The sequence below is a fragment of the Salvelinus fontinalis genome, chromosome 26 (assembly GCF_029448725.1).
Source record: "Salvelinus fontinalis isolate EN_2023a chromosome 26, ASM2944872v1, whole genome shotgun sequence".
Taxonomy (NCBI): Eukaryota; Metazoa; Chordata; class Actinopteri; order Salmoniformes; family Salmonidae; genus Salvelinus; species Salvelinus fontinalis.
Window position 1 is genome coordinate 29,120,196 of NC_074690.1, and position 15,286 is coordinate 29,135,481.

Sequence of the window (15,286 nt, forward strand, 5' to 3'; positions counted from 1 at the left end):
GGAGTTTGTGCTGTAGCAGGTCCAGAATGACTGTGTTGAAGGCTGAGCTAAAGCCCACAAACAATATCCTCTTGCATGTCCTTGGGACGGCGTCGTCTACAGACAGATCTATTGGCTCTGTAGACAAACTGCATGGGGTCAAGGAGGGTGTCGATGGTGGTTGTGAGATGGGACAGGACCAGATGCTCAAAGGTTTTCATGATGACCAAGGTGAGCGATGCAGCACTATAGTCATTCAGGCTGACTGAAAACGTCAGTGAAAACAGGGAAAGCTGGTCAGTGCAGTGCTTTTGGTAGTCAGTGCTGTTTGGTTCAATACATGAAACCAACCAACTCTGCTTCTTGTTTGGCGATTGTAAATTTGCCACTGGCATAAGAGTTTCAGCACTGTTCCATGAATATCTAAAGAGGTATATTTGTGAGAAAGCAAAGAAATCTAAGATTCATTTTGACAACAAAGTTCTGATTTTATTCCAAAAGTGTTGAATAATTGCTAGAACCTTAATAGAATAAATTTATTTTAAACCAATCCATAATTTAAACATTCAGTCCACAAAAATAACATCAATTTATGTTTGCATTATCAGCGATTGTTACAAAAACCTACAAAACAACGATTATCTATTCACAGGGTACAAAATCTTGCAAAATATCAAGAGCAGTGTGACTGTACATGGCAACTTGTTTCAGTCATCTTCATTGTTTCCTCCAGTACAGGACCTCAGTCAATGGAAAAATGCACTTCACTAAAACCCTCATCTTCACCTGACTTCTAGTCTTCTCCTCCTTGGTCTTTGCCATCATGTGAATTTATTTGTGAGATTGTTAAGGAAAGTGGTGAGCAGGGCTTTAAATCTAGAATCCTTATTGGCTACATCCATTTTTTGACTTGTAAATTAAAGATATATACCGATTGATTCTTGAAGAATAGAACTTAGAAATGCCTCATGAGGTTAGTTCAACTGTCGTACCTCATCAGAAACCAAAATATAAACTTGTTTTACTCCAATGGTAAATAAAATACTAAAATCACAGGGAATTCAGTAAAACATTTGTTAAATTTAAGAAGTCTGTTCCCAAGTATTCCCACAAATAAAAAAAGGCGTATGTGATCGTGCCAATGTAATCAAAGTATGAAATTATTGTATTTGAAAATAACACTAATTTTGGGTTTAGTTGTTGTCAACTTGCAGTCTACAAATTATAATTATTTTCTGTCCCCCCGGACAAAAATCGTCCCACAGCTGAATCTAGTGGCATACGCCTGCTGTATAGCCTCAAAACATGGTTAAAATTATCATTTTGACCTCATGGAGGGTCAGTCCTGAAATTGAAGGTGGTTACATTTTACCAGGTCCATCACGCAGCAGAGGCGGGGTGAACACTTTGTTATGGTTTCAATTAATCACAATAAGAATCATTGCAATCAATTGACAATCGTGTTTTTGGCTGTGCTCGGTGGAATCCGAAAGGCAATCCCCTGTAAAGCATGAAAAACACAAAATCTCACTGCTGATAGACTGCCGATAGGTACTTATCAGAGTGGGAGACCGTTCCTTCTCTTGCATTTAAAAGGATATGATTCATAATCCAATCTCTGTGTCAATACTCCAGTCAATATAAACTCAGCATTGTGAACGTCTGTATGGAAGAAACAGGGGAGACAAGAGGTAGGTTTAGCCTGGAGTCAAAACAGGATGCCACAACTATCAGCCATATTCAAAGCACATGTCCACATTGACAGGTTCCTCTTACCAATGTTCTTCAAGAAGTACTCTCTACATAGATGAAGATCATTCTCACAGGATATCAGAATGATCTCAGGAAGGTTCTGAAAATAACAGGAAACATTCCATGAGTTCAGTAATAGAAGATCACCTCCGTCAATCTTCAAGTACACAGTTACAACAGTTCTGTGACTACATGGAGATGACCAGTACCCTATTCTGCTTGTGCTCCATTATTTTGCGGAAGGAGGGCTGCTTGGGGAGCACCTTTCCTCCTGCGCTCTCTATGATGGCTTTCATAGTGGTAAGGCTGGGACAGATTCCAGGGGTAATATAGAAATACTTGCCCTAGGGAGGGAGAAGAAAACAGAAGACATGTTTAAGAGCCAGTTGGGAATCTAATGCATCCAATCAGACAAATGGACTCTTATCAATCTGACTCAACAGAACAATTAAATATTTCCAAATATCCACACATGGTGTCCACTAACCAGGCAGATGGATACTGGGGATAGATTCCACAAGTGCATGGGATCACTAACCTTGAAGAGTGGTGCAGTTTGGGCCCTCTTCAGTGACTCTTCCAGACTGAAGCCGAACAGCACCTCTGCCTCTGCATCTTTTAGCATGTAGTTCTGCTCATCTGAATGAACAAACACACACATACTCTAAAGCTAGACACACTCTAAAAAGATACACACAAAAAGGATGACATCACAACAGTATCTCGCAACATGAAACTCCCTCCCACAGATCCATTATCTAATAACTGAATACCAACTTAAAGCTAGAATCCTTAGTTGCTACATACATTTTTGGACTTTATTATATGTACCCATTGATTCTTGAACAACATAACTTATAAATGCCTTATGAGCTTAGGGCAAATTTCATATAGTCTTAAAACATGGTTAAAACTATATTATTTGTCCTTGCATCAATAGCTCAGTCTGTGAATTTGAGAGTGGTTACATTTCTTCAGGCATATCCCTGAGCTTTTTTACTAAAGCAGAGACGGGGTGACTGCTTTGTTATTGTTTCGATTAAGGATTCTCGCTTTAAAGTACCAACAAACTTCTGGCTCTTCCAGCTCTCTTCTAACCACTCAGGGGTGACGATGTGCTCGACAATGGACATCGCCGTGAGGAACTTCACAGTCCTCGTCACCTTGTTGGCCACCAGATGGGTGCACTTTTGAGCACTCTTTGCAATCTCCCCTCCAAGGTTGTGCAGCCTCTGAACAGACAGAAGGGGACATCGGATGCATTGTTAGAGGCAGAGTGCTGCGAATCGGATGTGAGCCTGTAAAAACTTTTACCTAAATATCGGTGATGGATGTTCTTGCCAACAGTAATTCACAACAAAGGCTTCTGTTTCCTGCAGACTCTTGCTCAGCTGTGCATAAACATAGACATAACAATTACCTTCATGAATTGTTGGACCTGTGTTGGCTCAAAGCCAGTGAAGAAAATGTACGGTGTGGATTCTGGTGGAAGCTTCTTGGTTGGGGCTTCGATCTCCTCAAGTCTACAATTGAGAGAATATTTGGATCATTGGGAGATAAACTTTGAGTTGTATCTGTCATGACTGTCCTGTGAGGATCCGAATAGGTCAGATCAGCTTGGCAATGGTCGACAGTAACCAGACCTTCTCCCACCCACAGAGGGGGGAGGAGGGAGCTGCTGCCGGGTTGACAGTTCACACCCTGTCTTACATTAAAGGAGAGGAGATCTAGGGTCTCCCTCGCCAGTATTAACCAAAGGATTGTCTTTGTTAACAGACTTTCCCCGACGAAACTCTAACACGTTCAAAAAGTGAATACTGGAACAAAATTTCTAACATAAGAATGTGGGGAATGGTCAGTGGTGATCTATAGAAAACTAATGCCATATGGGTTGATATTTTGTGATGTCATTAAAGTGTTATAAAGGAAATACTGTAACTTGAAAAGTATATACAGTACATGTACGAAGTCTCCATCCTGTACGTTGTATATGAAATAAGACCTGAATGCAATTTTAGGAGCCATGAGATAATTTTTCTCCTATAAAATTTGCATAGTAAATACCCACGCCCCGAGTGAGGTCAGAGAGCGTCAGCCAGACAGAACCTTCCCCTTCGACTAGAGTACATAAAAGGATTGGTAATTAAATTAACATTTAGACCAGAGGCGTGTAGCTGCAGCACACGTCCAAAGTGGTCGAACTCTGAATATCAACACGATTTGGAGAAGAAAACTCCTCTCAGACAATTACTGGTACAGCTAATTAGCTGTCCAAAGAAAGGTATCTAGAAAAGTGAATTTAAGTGGGACCACTCTACTACTCTTCTCAAATCACTGTAGTACGCTACTCTCATCACCCAATGGGAACCCGTCGACACGGCTGGCTAGCCTATCTTCCAGAGTGAACAACAGTAGGAGGAGGAGACCCTTTTGGAGAATCAGAGTCTTACAAGCGTGCCGCTGAAAGGCCCATCACCCTTCCTAAGGAGAGCTGGTTCCGACAGAGATCCACAGCGAACGAAGGCATTCACATGTAAATACATTCATGATTTCTTACTCCAAACGGGCGGCGGTTCGTGTACAACATATATGACTACTGTGAGAAAAGTTTCTAAAATGTATCAACGATAAGTGTTTATTTTTTTCTCTCGCTCTCCCCCTCTCCATGTCGTTGTGTAACAAGCCGCCGTATGTTGTGTCAGTCCGCTAGGGACCTTTTCCTAATGTATTAAGTGTGTATGTTATCTTGTGTAATCATTTAGTTAGCTTGTAAATAAATAATTAAACCAATTTGTGTAGCACTGAATTATAAGTAAGGCTGGGGTTTTTGCAGATGCAGGATGTTACGACTGTTCAGAATGATGATGTGATACAAGGTTATGATTAATACGGTGACTGTTTTATGGATGTGATAGGTAAAGATCTTTAGAGTTCATTTGGGAGATGGTGACCCTTTAACTTCTTATGGCTGCAGGGGCAGTATTGAGTAGCTTGGATGAAAGGTGCACAGAGTAAACGGCCTGCTCCTCAGTCATAGTTGCTAATATATGCATATTATTATTAGTATTGGATAGAAAACACTCTGAAGTTTCTAAAACTGTTTGAATTATGTCTGTGAGTATAACAGAACTCAAATGGCAGGCAAAAACCTGAGAAAGAATCCAAACAGGAAGTAGAAATTCTGAGGCGGGTCGATTTTCAACCAAGATCCCATTGAAATCACAGCGAGATATGGATGAGTTTGCACTCCCTACGGCTTCCACTAGATGTCAACCGTGTGTAGAACCTTGTCTGATGCCTCTACTGTGAAGGGGAGCCGAAAGAGGGGAATTAGTCAGGTCTGCCATGACCTGACCATTCTTTGACCATGCACGTTCACATGAGAGGGAGCTCTGTTCCATCGCTCATCTGAAGTCAATATAATTCTCCGGTTGGAACGTTATTCAAGATTTATGTTAAAAACATTCTAAAGATTGATTCAATACATCGTTTGACATGTTTCTACGGACTGTTACGGAACTTTGACATTGTCAGGTTTTAGTGAACGCGCTTCCCTGACGTTGGATTTGTTTACCAAACACGCTACAAAAATAGCTATTTGGACATAAATGATGGACATTACCGACGAAGATCATCAAAGGTAAGTGAAGATTTATAGCGCTTTTTATGAGTTTTGTTGAATGCACAAATTGGCTGGTAACTGTATGGCTTGCTTTTGTGGCTGAACGCTGTTTTCAGATGATTGAATATTGTGTTTTGCCGTAAAGCTTTTTGAAATCTGACACAGTGGTTGCATTAAGAACAAGTGTATCTTTAATTATATGTAAAACATGTATCTTTCATCAAAGTTTATGATGAGTATTTCTGTTATTTGACGTGGCTCTCTGCAATTTCTCTGGATATTTTGGAAGCATTTCTGAACATAGCGCCAATGTAAACAGAGGTTTTTGGATATAAATATGAACTTAAACGAACAACACACTCTCGTGGTGCCCCAAATTCCTAATGAGTTAATTGTTACATGATTAATTTAAATGGGATAACAATTAAAACAGTTTGTTATTTATCTAATCAACTGTCATAAGATCAATGAAAGTCACAACATATCCCAATATAGAAAGATGTATTTTTAGAAACAAATTCTGCAGATTGTCTAACTCATCTTCATACCATGCTACACACCACTGTGAAAACTAGGGTGATGGAGTCTCACCTTGGTTTCTTATTTGGATGCTGGGAGTTTGACTCAGACTGTTTCTGCTTTTGTTGCAACTGCAATGCCGCCAACACATCAGGCGAAACCTTCACAGGAGCCCGCCAAGCACCTAAAATGAAGTCCAAAAGGAGAAAAAGTAATTATATTCACACCTATGTTTAACAGATGGTTGTCCATCTTAACAAAAACTTCCATATAAAGTCCCCTTGCCCCCACTGTAAGACTTCTGAACCCTGTACCCAGTAGGTTCTGAACCAGATGCTGGTTGGGGATGAGTGGTTCCTGCAGGTTGAAGTTGGAGTATCTGCTGTGCTGGACCTGCCGGAGGACTTCAAAGTTGCCCAGGAGAATGTCACAGAGCCACTGGGCGTTGACGCAGGGGATCCTCCACTCCTTGGCCTTCTCATACTTCAGACCACTGGGCCTGAGGGGACAGGGAGGGAGAAACAGTTCATAGATGGGTTTACTACAGTAGAGTAAAACAGACATGATACAAGCATTAACACACAAAATTAAACCTGACACCCATCCACACAAACATGAATACGCCAATGACTTGATTATGCCAACAACATTTACATGCCATTCATAATAGGTGAGAACATATCAAGGTCATCTCTTACTCTTTACAGATGAGCACAGTGTTACTACGACAGAGGTAGCCTGTGTATCTGGCTCCTGCCAGGTAGGCCATCAGCTTCAGGTCGTCACGTTCTGAGTCCACGAAGCCAGTTACGGAGATGATCTGAGGAGAGAATGATAGCAATGTCAATGGACTTAGTATAGAAGCTAAGCTATAAGCACCATTTATGAGTCATAGGCTTGCAAGTCTAGTCATTACCTCATGATACACCAAAGCAAAATGTATCATTGTTTCAAATTAAAAACATACGACAGCAACCCATGTTAGATGTTTTTAATGGGGTGCGATAAAAAGGAAGTGATGCGTACGTGTTGTGAGCAGGGCTTGGCTCCTGGTGGGAAGGCGAAGGGGAGGTGTAGGGTTCTGTGAGGAGGAACCATCTTCTTCTTCTTCAGGATGGTGTTCAGCCAGTGGGCAGTGACACAGCGCCTCCCCTCTCGTAGGGCCTGAGGTACAGCAACAAGAGATTACATTTAAAACCTAATCTAACTGACAAACACACAAACAGATTTTGGCCTTCAAACAGGCCTTTAATTTTTTATGTAACCTTTATTTAACGAGGCAAGTCAGTTAAGAACAAATTCTTATTTACAATGACGGCATGCCCCGGACGACGCTGGGCCAATTGTGCGCCGCCCTATGGGACTCCCTATCACGGCTGGATGTGAAACAGCCTGGAATCAAACCAGGGACTGTAGTGACACCTCTTGCACTGAGATGCAGCGCCTTAGACCACACGGGAGCCCTTTAGTTGAAATGAAAAAACGATTTAGTGATGCTTACCTGGACATACATGATGCTGACTTGAGTTTCACAGAGCAGGTGAGTGCAGCGGTTGCTGAGAGAGGAGTCCACAATTCCACCATAGGCCTGGATAATCTGTGATTGACAAAATACAACTCAGCAATGCAAGGGGCAAAATAGTAGTTGAACAAATGCAGTTATAATGCTGTTTGCTCAGATACAAGATAAAGATAAGGCCATGAAAAGACAAAGTCTTTCTCTTACTCTCTTCCACGTGGCTAGGAGCTGCTTGTCTGCCATCTGCTCTGGGTAGTCAGCGATAGCAAACACACAGCCCACCAAGAAGCTATCTTCTGGAACTACAGCAGCAAATAGAAACATGATCGGTTAGTCAAACAAATCATAATCATAGCCATTAAAAACATAATGATGATCATTGGCTGTATTTCATCTGATCACAATTGTTTCATGTATTTTTATGTATTTTTCTAATGAACTGAAACAGAAAGTGAAACTGACTGAAATCTATGTAAGAGTGAACTTACTCTCTTGGCCTGGCTCGTGGCCAAACAACTGGTGCACTTGAGGAAGCTGAGGCTGTAGTGACCCTTGCTGCTGGCTCGGATGCTGCTGCAGCGACTGCTGCTGGCTCTGGAGATGCTGCTGCTGCTGCTGTTGAAGCTGCTGCATGTGCTGCTGCTGCATCTGTTGCTGCAGGAAATGCTGCTGCTGTTGGAGGTGTTGTTGATGGAGTTGCTGCTGCTGGTTCTGCTGCTGTTGGAGCTGTAACTGGAGCCTGTGCTGCTGGAACTGCTGTAACTGCTGTTGTAAAGCATGCTGCTGCTGCTGCTGTTGTTGGAGCTGCTGCTGCTGCTGTATGGGCGGCCGGGAGAGCTGCTGTGGTCGCAGTTGTTGCTGCGAGAATGCACGTGGCGGTTGCTGTTGTTGTTGCTGGGGGAATATCTGTTGTTGGTGGATTTGCTGTTGGTGCGGCTGCTTCTGCTGCTGCTGGATGAACTGATGGGCCGGTTGTTGTGACAACTGAGGAGGGAAACCTTGCTGAGGAACCTGTGGTTGCTGTTGCTGCAACTGCATGAGTTGCTGTGGTGGAAGATGCTGCAGCATGGGGTGCTGTTGCTGTGGCAGCTGCTGAGGTGGGTGTTGTTGTGGCTGTTGGGGGACCTGATGGGACTGCTGCTGCAGTAACTGCTGCTGTGCTTCGGCTGTGAGCTGCTGCTGACCTTGGGGCTTCACTTGGTTGAACAGGAGCGGGTTGGGTTGGGTGTTAGGCTGGCCCAGGTTCGTTTGCTGCTGCTCCAATGTCTTCGTTGAGGCAGAGAGACTCTGTAGGATCCGTGGTAAGAAACCAAACAATTTATATTTTAGCACTGCTTTTAGAAATGGACTAGGAAATTTGGACTTCCAAGTATTTTACGCCACTAAAGAAAAAAGAAACCAAGCAAGAAAGAAAGATTTTGAGCACATTAAAGGACAGTATTCTTACATGTGCAACGCTGGAGGGTCTGCTGGTCTGCTGGATGTCAGAGTTGTTGGTGATGTTCCGTAGCGTCCTGGCCGCTGGGCTCCAGCCTGCCATGCCCTCTGGCCTCTCTGCCCCCGGCTGGGCACCACTGGGTCCCAGGGCTGCCCGGGTGTCTGGTGGCCCTGCACTGCCCGGCACAGGGGGCACGCTGGCACAGAGGTTGATCAGGCCAGAGTCCTTCCCTGGCTGCAGTCTGCGTTTGGGACCCGGGGGTGGCCCAGTAATCTCTACTGGGGTCCAGTTCAGGTTTCGTTCCTCCTTCTCCGTGGAAGAGTCGTCCGAGTCGTCGAACATGAGCTCGTCTCGTCGCTCAGCTTTGGGCGAGGTCCCTCCTCGGCCACTAGCAGGGGAGTCGTCTCTTGAGGAGCTGGATCTCCGGGACCTGGGGCCTGGCCGCCTGCGGCCTGGAGGGCTGTAGCTGCCCTCGGAGAGCGACTCATACTCACTCTCCTCATCCTCTTCCTCCTCCTGGTAGGTCAACCGGGGGTGGTACAGAGCCTCGTCCTTCCGGCTCTTGTCTAACGCCGAGTGTGTGATCCACTCCGGCGTGACGATTTTGATGCTGCTGTGCTTCAGGGCGAGCTCATACTTTTCCTAGAACACACAATTTACACCATGGATCTACAGACATACAGTTCCGGTGTACAATAATTTACTATGTAACTTACTGCAAAATTGGTGTTGTGGTGTCATCTGACCAACACAGTACCGCTATCAATATTGCAGATGTCAAGATTATTCGTTTTACTACAATACAACCTGAAGTAATAAAGATATGTTGTGTCCAGGTATTTCTCAGTGGTTAAGCAAGGACTAGACAACCCACAGGCAAGCTCTACCTCCTGGTGCCTGAGCACAAAGACAGCAGTAAAACAAGACATCCCCTTCCTGCAATAACCATCAGACATACCCGAGCCAAAGCAAGGCTAATAAAATATCCAATACAAGGAAGGCCTCAGCAGGCGCCTCAAAAGATCTTAAAATTAGCAACATGCAGACATTCTTTCTCAAAAGACTCTTCAATTCACCAATTTGTTTATGTGCTCCATGTTTTCCCCCCTATATTTGCCTTTGAGTCAGGAGAGCATTGGAATTATTTTACATTAGAAAAACACTTATTCCATCACACAAGAATGACAAAGCAACTTTTTATGGCTCTTATAGAATTGAAAAATAATTACCCCTTTTGGCTCTGGAACAATCAGGTGAGTGCATTTCTTGTTTAGGTTGAGTTGACAGTCACCGCCATAAAAAGTGATCAAGGCCCAAAGAGTGTTGAGATCTTCTGGTAGCTAAACAAAGAAATGCATGAGAAAGATGTTAACATTCTATAAAATACTCATCCTATGAATCCATAACCCATTTCCTAGATATGTGCATAATAGTTAAAGGCACATACCTTTGGCAGACATGCCGTGACACCGAAGAATATTTGTCCCGACTCTGGGGAGAATCCTGTAACTCTGTATTATCTTTTGTCAAGGAAGTCATTCAACTCAAGTGTTAGGCAATTTGTTCAGCTTAAGTGTCAGAATATCAATCAGAAACATGGCTCATGGCTCGTTTAAAAAAAAGAAAGGTTACGGTAGCAGGTCTCCACATCTTACGGACAAAGTCACCCAAGACGGCTGAAAAACAAAGAAAACAGAGTTTAATGGTTGAACTGTTCCTCATCCCTTCACACCATCAAGGCTACAGGTTTGTTAGTAATTGACTACATAAAGGGATCTACAATTCACACCCTTACCTTGACAACTGGAAGGTCAAAGACTTCTCGTGACTCCCCAACCTCTGGGTTATCCCCATCCTCTGCTATGATGTGTGTAGCCAAGGCATTGTATGAGACTTCTTTTCCTTTCCCCGCTTTTAGGAGCTGGACAACCTATAGTGCACATGAAATCACACCAATGAAACAAAACAGAACACCTGGAGTCGATTGCACCAGTTATAGGCACATGATATGTCCATGTGTAAAATCCTGTCTCAAACCAAAGTGTGATAATGGAAGCCAGTAGGTTTCCAAGATGTTATTCATAAATCATGGGGTGGCCTGAAATGGAAGTTATCAATAGAAGATACTGTTGATTGCAGCTGTATTAGTAAATGACAGAAAACACTATTACAAACAAAAGCGCAATCGAGGAACAATTACATTTTTCAAGACGTATTTGATTTTTAATATACCCTATGTACACGATTGATCAAATTACAGGAGTTATAGGAGAGTAAAAGTAAGCCATTATTTGGCAGTAATTTAGAACCTGCACCTCTACAATGGCGGGCATGTCCTCGCACATGCGCAATGTCAGGCGCACAATTCAGCAAGCGGACGATGGGCTCTCACCTCAATATATTATCAATCCATCTCGTTCTATGGTAATCCATACACATACAATTCAAACATTAGGACATTTCTGTGTTCTTGTCTTGCTAGCCAACTGCATTGAATTGGATAACAAAGTCCCTAGAATACCAGGGTAATGGTTAGCAAGCTAGGTAGCCAGTATGTGCTATCAAAACTAGCTCGCTAGCTAACGTTAGTATCCAGCTGGCTATGGTAGTTCGGTAACCTCATCTGGATCAATGACAACTTCATATCTATTTGTAAATCGCAATAAATGTATTAATTCAAACGGCACATCCACAAACCATTCGGGTTACAAATGATCAATTTTAAGTGAAATTGGAACAGTAGACTGGTCGTTAGCTTTTCGTTAAGCTAAACGGCTATCGGTAAACATTGGTTGGCTAACGTTAGCTAGCTAACGTTGAGCTCTTCACCTTTTGGTCAATGTCCCCGACCACGTAGAATTTAACATATTTGAAGAGCTCTTCTGGGACCTTCGGTTCTTCATCCGACATTACTATCCATAAAATGCTAATCGGGATGTGTAAAACAAGATTACTAACAAGTTAAAGGACATGAAAAAGTTATTCCACTGCAAATGTTCATCTCAAGGCAACACTAGCGCCAAATCTCACTGTGCGCGCGCCATGGACCAGAGGATGTGACGATGAGGGGAGTGGGACAGAATAACATTCGTTTCAAAAGGGGCGCACGGGGACAACAATTAAGTTACTTTAAAACAGTTACAGAGTTGAATGGCTGTGATAGGAGAAAACTGAGGATGGATCAACAACGTTGTGCTTACTCCACAATAATTGACAGAATGAAAACAAGTAAGCTTGTACAGAATACAAATATTCCAAAACATGCATCCTGTTTGTAATAAGGCACAAAAGTAAAACAGCAAAACAAATTGGCAAAGAAATAACCTTTATGTCCTGGATACAAAGCTTTATGTTTGGGGCAAACTTCACATTTTCAAGCATGGTGGTGACTGCATGATGTTATGGGTATGCTTGTCACCGGCATGGACTAAGGAGTGTTTTATGATTTAAAAAATGAACGAAAGAGAGCTAAGCACATGCAAAATCCTAGAGGAAAACATGCTTCAGTCTGGTTTCCAACAGATACTGGGAGACAAATTCACCTTTCAGCAGGACAATAACCCAAAGCAAAAGGCAACACTGGAGTTGCTTACCAAGATGACATTGAATCGCTTGAAAATCGATGGCAAGACTTGAAAATGGCTGTCTAGCAATGATCAACAACCAACTTGACAAAGCTTGAAGAATTTTGTTAAGAATAATGTGCAAATATTAGAGGCTTACCCAGAAAGTCACACAGCTGTCATCGCTGCCAAAGGTGATTCTAACATGTATTGACTCGAGGGGTTAAATAATTATCTGATGAAGTGTTTTATTTAAAAAAAAATGTTTTTTACAAAAATCGTTGACACAAAATGACAATTAAATCCTTTTTAATCTCACTTTGTAACACAACAAAATGTGGAAAAAGTAAAAGGCAGGAGGTCGATGGCCCCCAAAACAAATCTGCCCTCATGTCAGGCAGCTCCTAGACAGCGCTTGATGCAGATGTAGCGACGATGGCCTTTTATTTAGCCTAGCTGTGGCAGAGCAGGAAAACAGACATTATCAGACTGTAGCAGTCACAATTTATGATATAATGAGGCAAGTCATGCAAACAAAGACAGATCATAAGTGTGGACATGCAGAATGTTTTAAAGGCCTTCCCCCCATGAAAAAATGTATATAAACGTACTGTATTCATCTTTAAGGGTAATAATGTGTATGTTAGATTGTGACTGCTATCAGGCTAACATCTACTATAGGCAATGATGTAGTGTCAAACAATAGGTGGGTAAACTCTGATCGCCGGTCACGGTGAAAAAAGTTACACTTACTATACTCTCAATGCATTTGTCTGCTAAAGGTGGGTAAACTGTTGGGCAATAAAAAAGGTGGGTAAACTGTGTTTACTTGCGTTTACCCTCCACTACACCACTGACTGTAGGACTGATAAAGACTGTTCTTTTCTATAAAAAAAGGTGAGTAAACTGTGTTTACTTGCGTTTACCCTCCGCTACACCACTGACTGTAGGACTGATAAAAACTGTTATTTTCTATAAAAAAGGTGAGTAAACTGTGTTTACTTGCGTTTACCTTCCGCTACACCACTGACTGTAGGACTGATAAAGACTGTTATTTTCTATAAAAAAGGTGAGTTAACTGTGTTTACTTGCGTTTACCCTCCACTACACCACTGACTGCAGGACTGGTAAAGACTGTTCTTTTCTATACTATTGAGACCGTAACATGGTTTCCCCTATATTTCAAACACATGTAATTCACATTTTCCGAGATGTCTTCTACTCTGGAATTCATTCCTCCACAGTTCTTAGCTAATTGGCCTAATTACTTCATTAATTAGAAGGTGTCAAATTGAAGTCCTGTCAAACTGGCCACAGCGGGTGTGTATGAAATAGCCTATAGTTAAATAGCCATAGTGAATTATGGACATCAGTGTGAAAAGACCTTGACAAACTCTGAAATGCATCCAATTAAATCTGTAATGGGATCACTTAATTGACAGCTACATTACATACGAGAATGTGACCTTGTGACCTCAGAGTTAGAATTTGACATCCTTTATCTAAAGTGTTTGACAAGGTGAAGCAGTTTGATTAAAGTCAATTTTACCCATGCGAGCATATTGTCTTTCTCCTTTACAGGTATAGCATGCTCAAGAGGATTATATTAATCAAGCATGACTATTGAGGTAAGTACCTGTTCAATTGCAAGCACATCATGTCAGTTCATAAATTAAGTGTAGTGACCATTATGGCTCTATGATTTCATGACAGGGAGTCCATCTTGAAGCAACAGCTAACATGCTGTGCCTAGGTCCTTGGAAAACATTTTGGACAGTGAAAATGTTTCATATATATTTTGGACATCAGAAACATCTGATCATTCATAGAGCACATAAACAAACCCAATTGTTGGGTCACTGATTCTCTGGTTCCATAGATTACTTTCTATGAGGTAAATTTGTGTGAACTATCCATTTAAATAATCCATCTTCTTTGTATCCACAGAATGTTTTTCCCAGGACTACAACAAGCTGCCACTAAGCATCACAAGTAGACCTTGTAGTCTATATTTTATTTGAGTTTTTAATTTGAATTACACTGAGACGTCTATTTTCTCACTAACACGTCTGCCACCAGGCTCACCAGCAGAAACCATCCAGTATCAGTCCCATCCCTTCTGAGGCAGCTTCGTACACAGTCCTGGTGGGGGACTGACAGTCAGCCTTCCGCCCAGAGATTTCTGGGAGCAGGGCCAACTTTTCCTCTCTGGATCAACTCCATGGTAACGGTTCTGTTTCTTATACGAGCTGTGCCTCGGGTCATGAAGATAAGTGTGTATTCCATCCATGAATCATGGATCACATGTGGCCTATGTTGATCATTTTGTAATGACAATTATTAATTTTATGGACCTATTTACATAACAGATTGTCTGGACAATTATAATAAACCAGGTTTTTAGTTTAGCATGTTAAAATGGTAAAAAAGGTATCTGATATGCCAAAATGTTCTTAGATTTACAGTTGGAAAATCAACTGAAAGAAATGTTATAAAATCCCATGTGTATCCCAAATATCTTAACCCAAATGCACCACTAGACAGCACTGTTTACAATTTCTGTTTATATGCCGGCTGGTTATCAGAATAACTCTGGATAATGGAAAGCAGAGACCCCTGCTGGAAAGAGACAACATTATTACTTATTTTGCCCGTGAAAAGAAATTCAAAACTACTTTCTAAGTAAGAGCAGTGATTGAAATCACAGAAAGTCACTCACACAAACTCATGTGCATTGTGCACACACTTCAAGAAACACTTCAAGGCACTTTCAAACATTTTCTAGGACCAATAGGTCAAACCACCATCAACTTTTATGGTACAGTATAGGCTACCTATTGTTAATTTCAATATGGAGGTAACAAATTAAATTATGGAAATATTCTCTAAAGAAA

General features: G+C 41.9%; 1 protein-coding gene across 1 annotated transcript; it reads right to left on the reverse strand.

Moving 5' to 3' along the window:
* Positions 1-442: 442 nt before the first annotated feature.
* On the reverse strand, positions 443-11,913 carry LOC129824060 (PAX-interacting protein 1-like). The gene is made up of 20 exons (XM_055883353.1): positions 11,659-11,913; positions 10,625-10,759; positions 10,462-10,505; positions 10,277-10,340; positions 10,059-10,169; positions 8,839-9,471; positions 7,880-8,678; positions 7,599-7,693; positions 7,374-7,469; positions 6,899-7,036; positions 6,571-6,692; positions 6,187-6,371; positions 5,945-6,056; positions 3,152-3,254; positions 2,795-2,963; positions 2,270-2,370; positions 1,941-2,075; positions 1,756-1,831; positions 1,580-1,641; positions 443-815 (listed from the first exon to the last, which is right to left on the reverse strand). The coding sequence occupies exons 1-20, from the start codon at positions 11,737-11,739 to the stop codon at positions 801-803; spliced, it is 3,276 nt and encodes a 1,091-aa protein (XP_055739328.1). The 5' UTR covers positions 11,740-11,913; the 3' UTR covers positions 443-800.
* Positions 11,914-15,286: the final 3,373 nt, after the last annotated feature.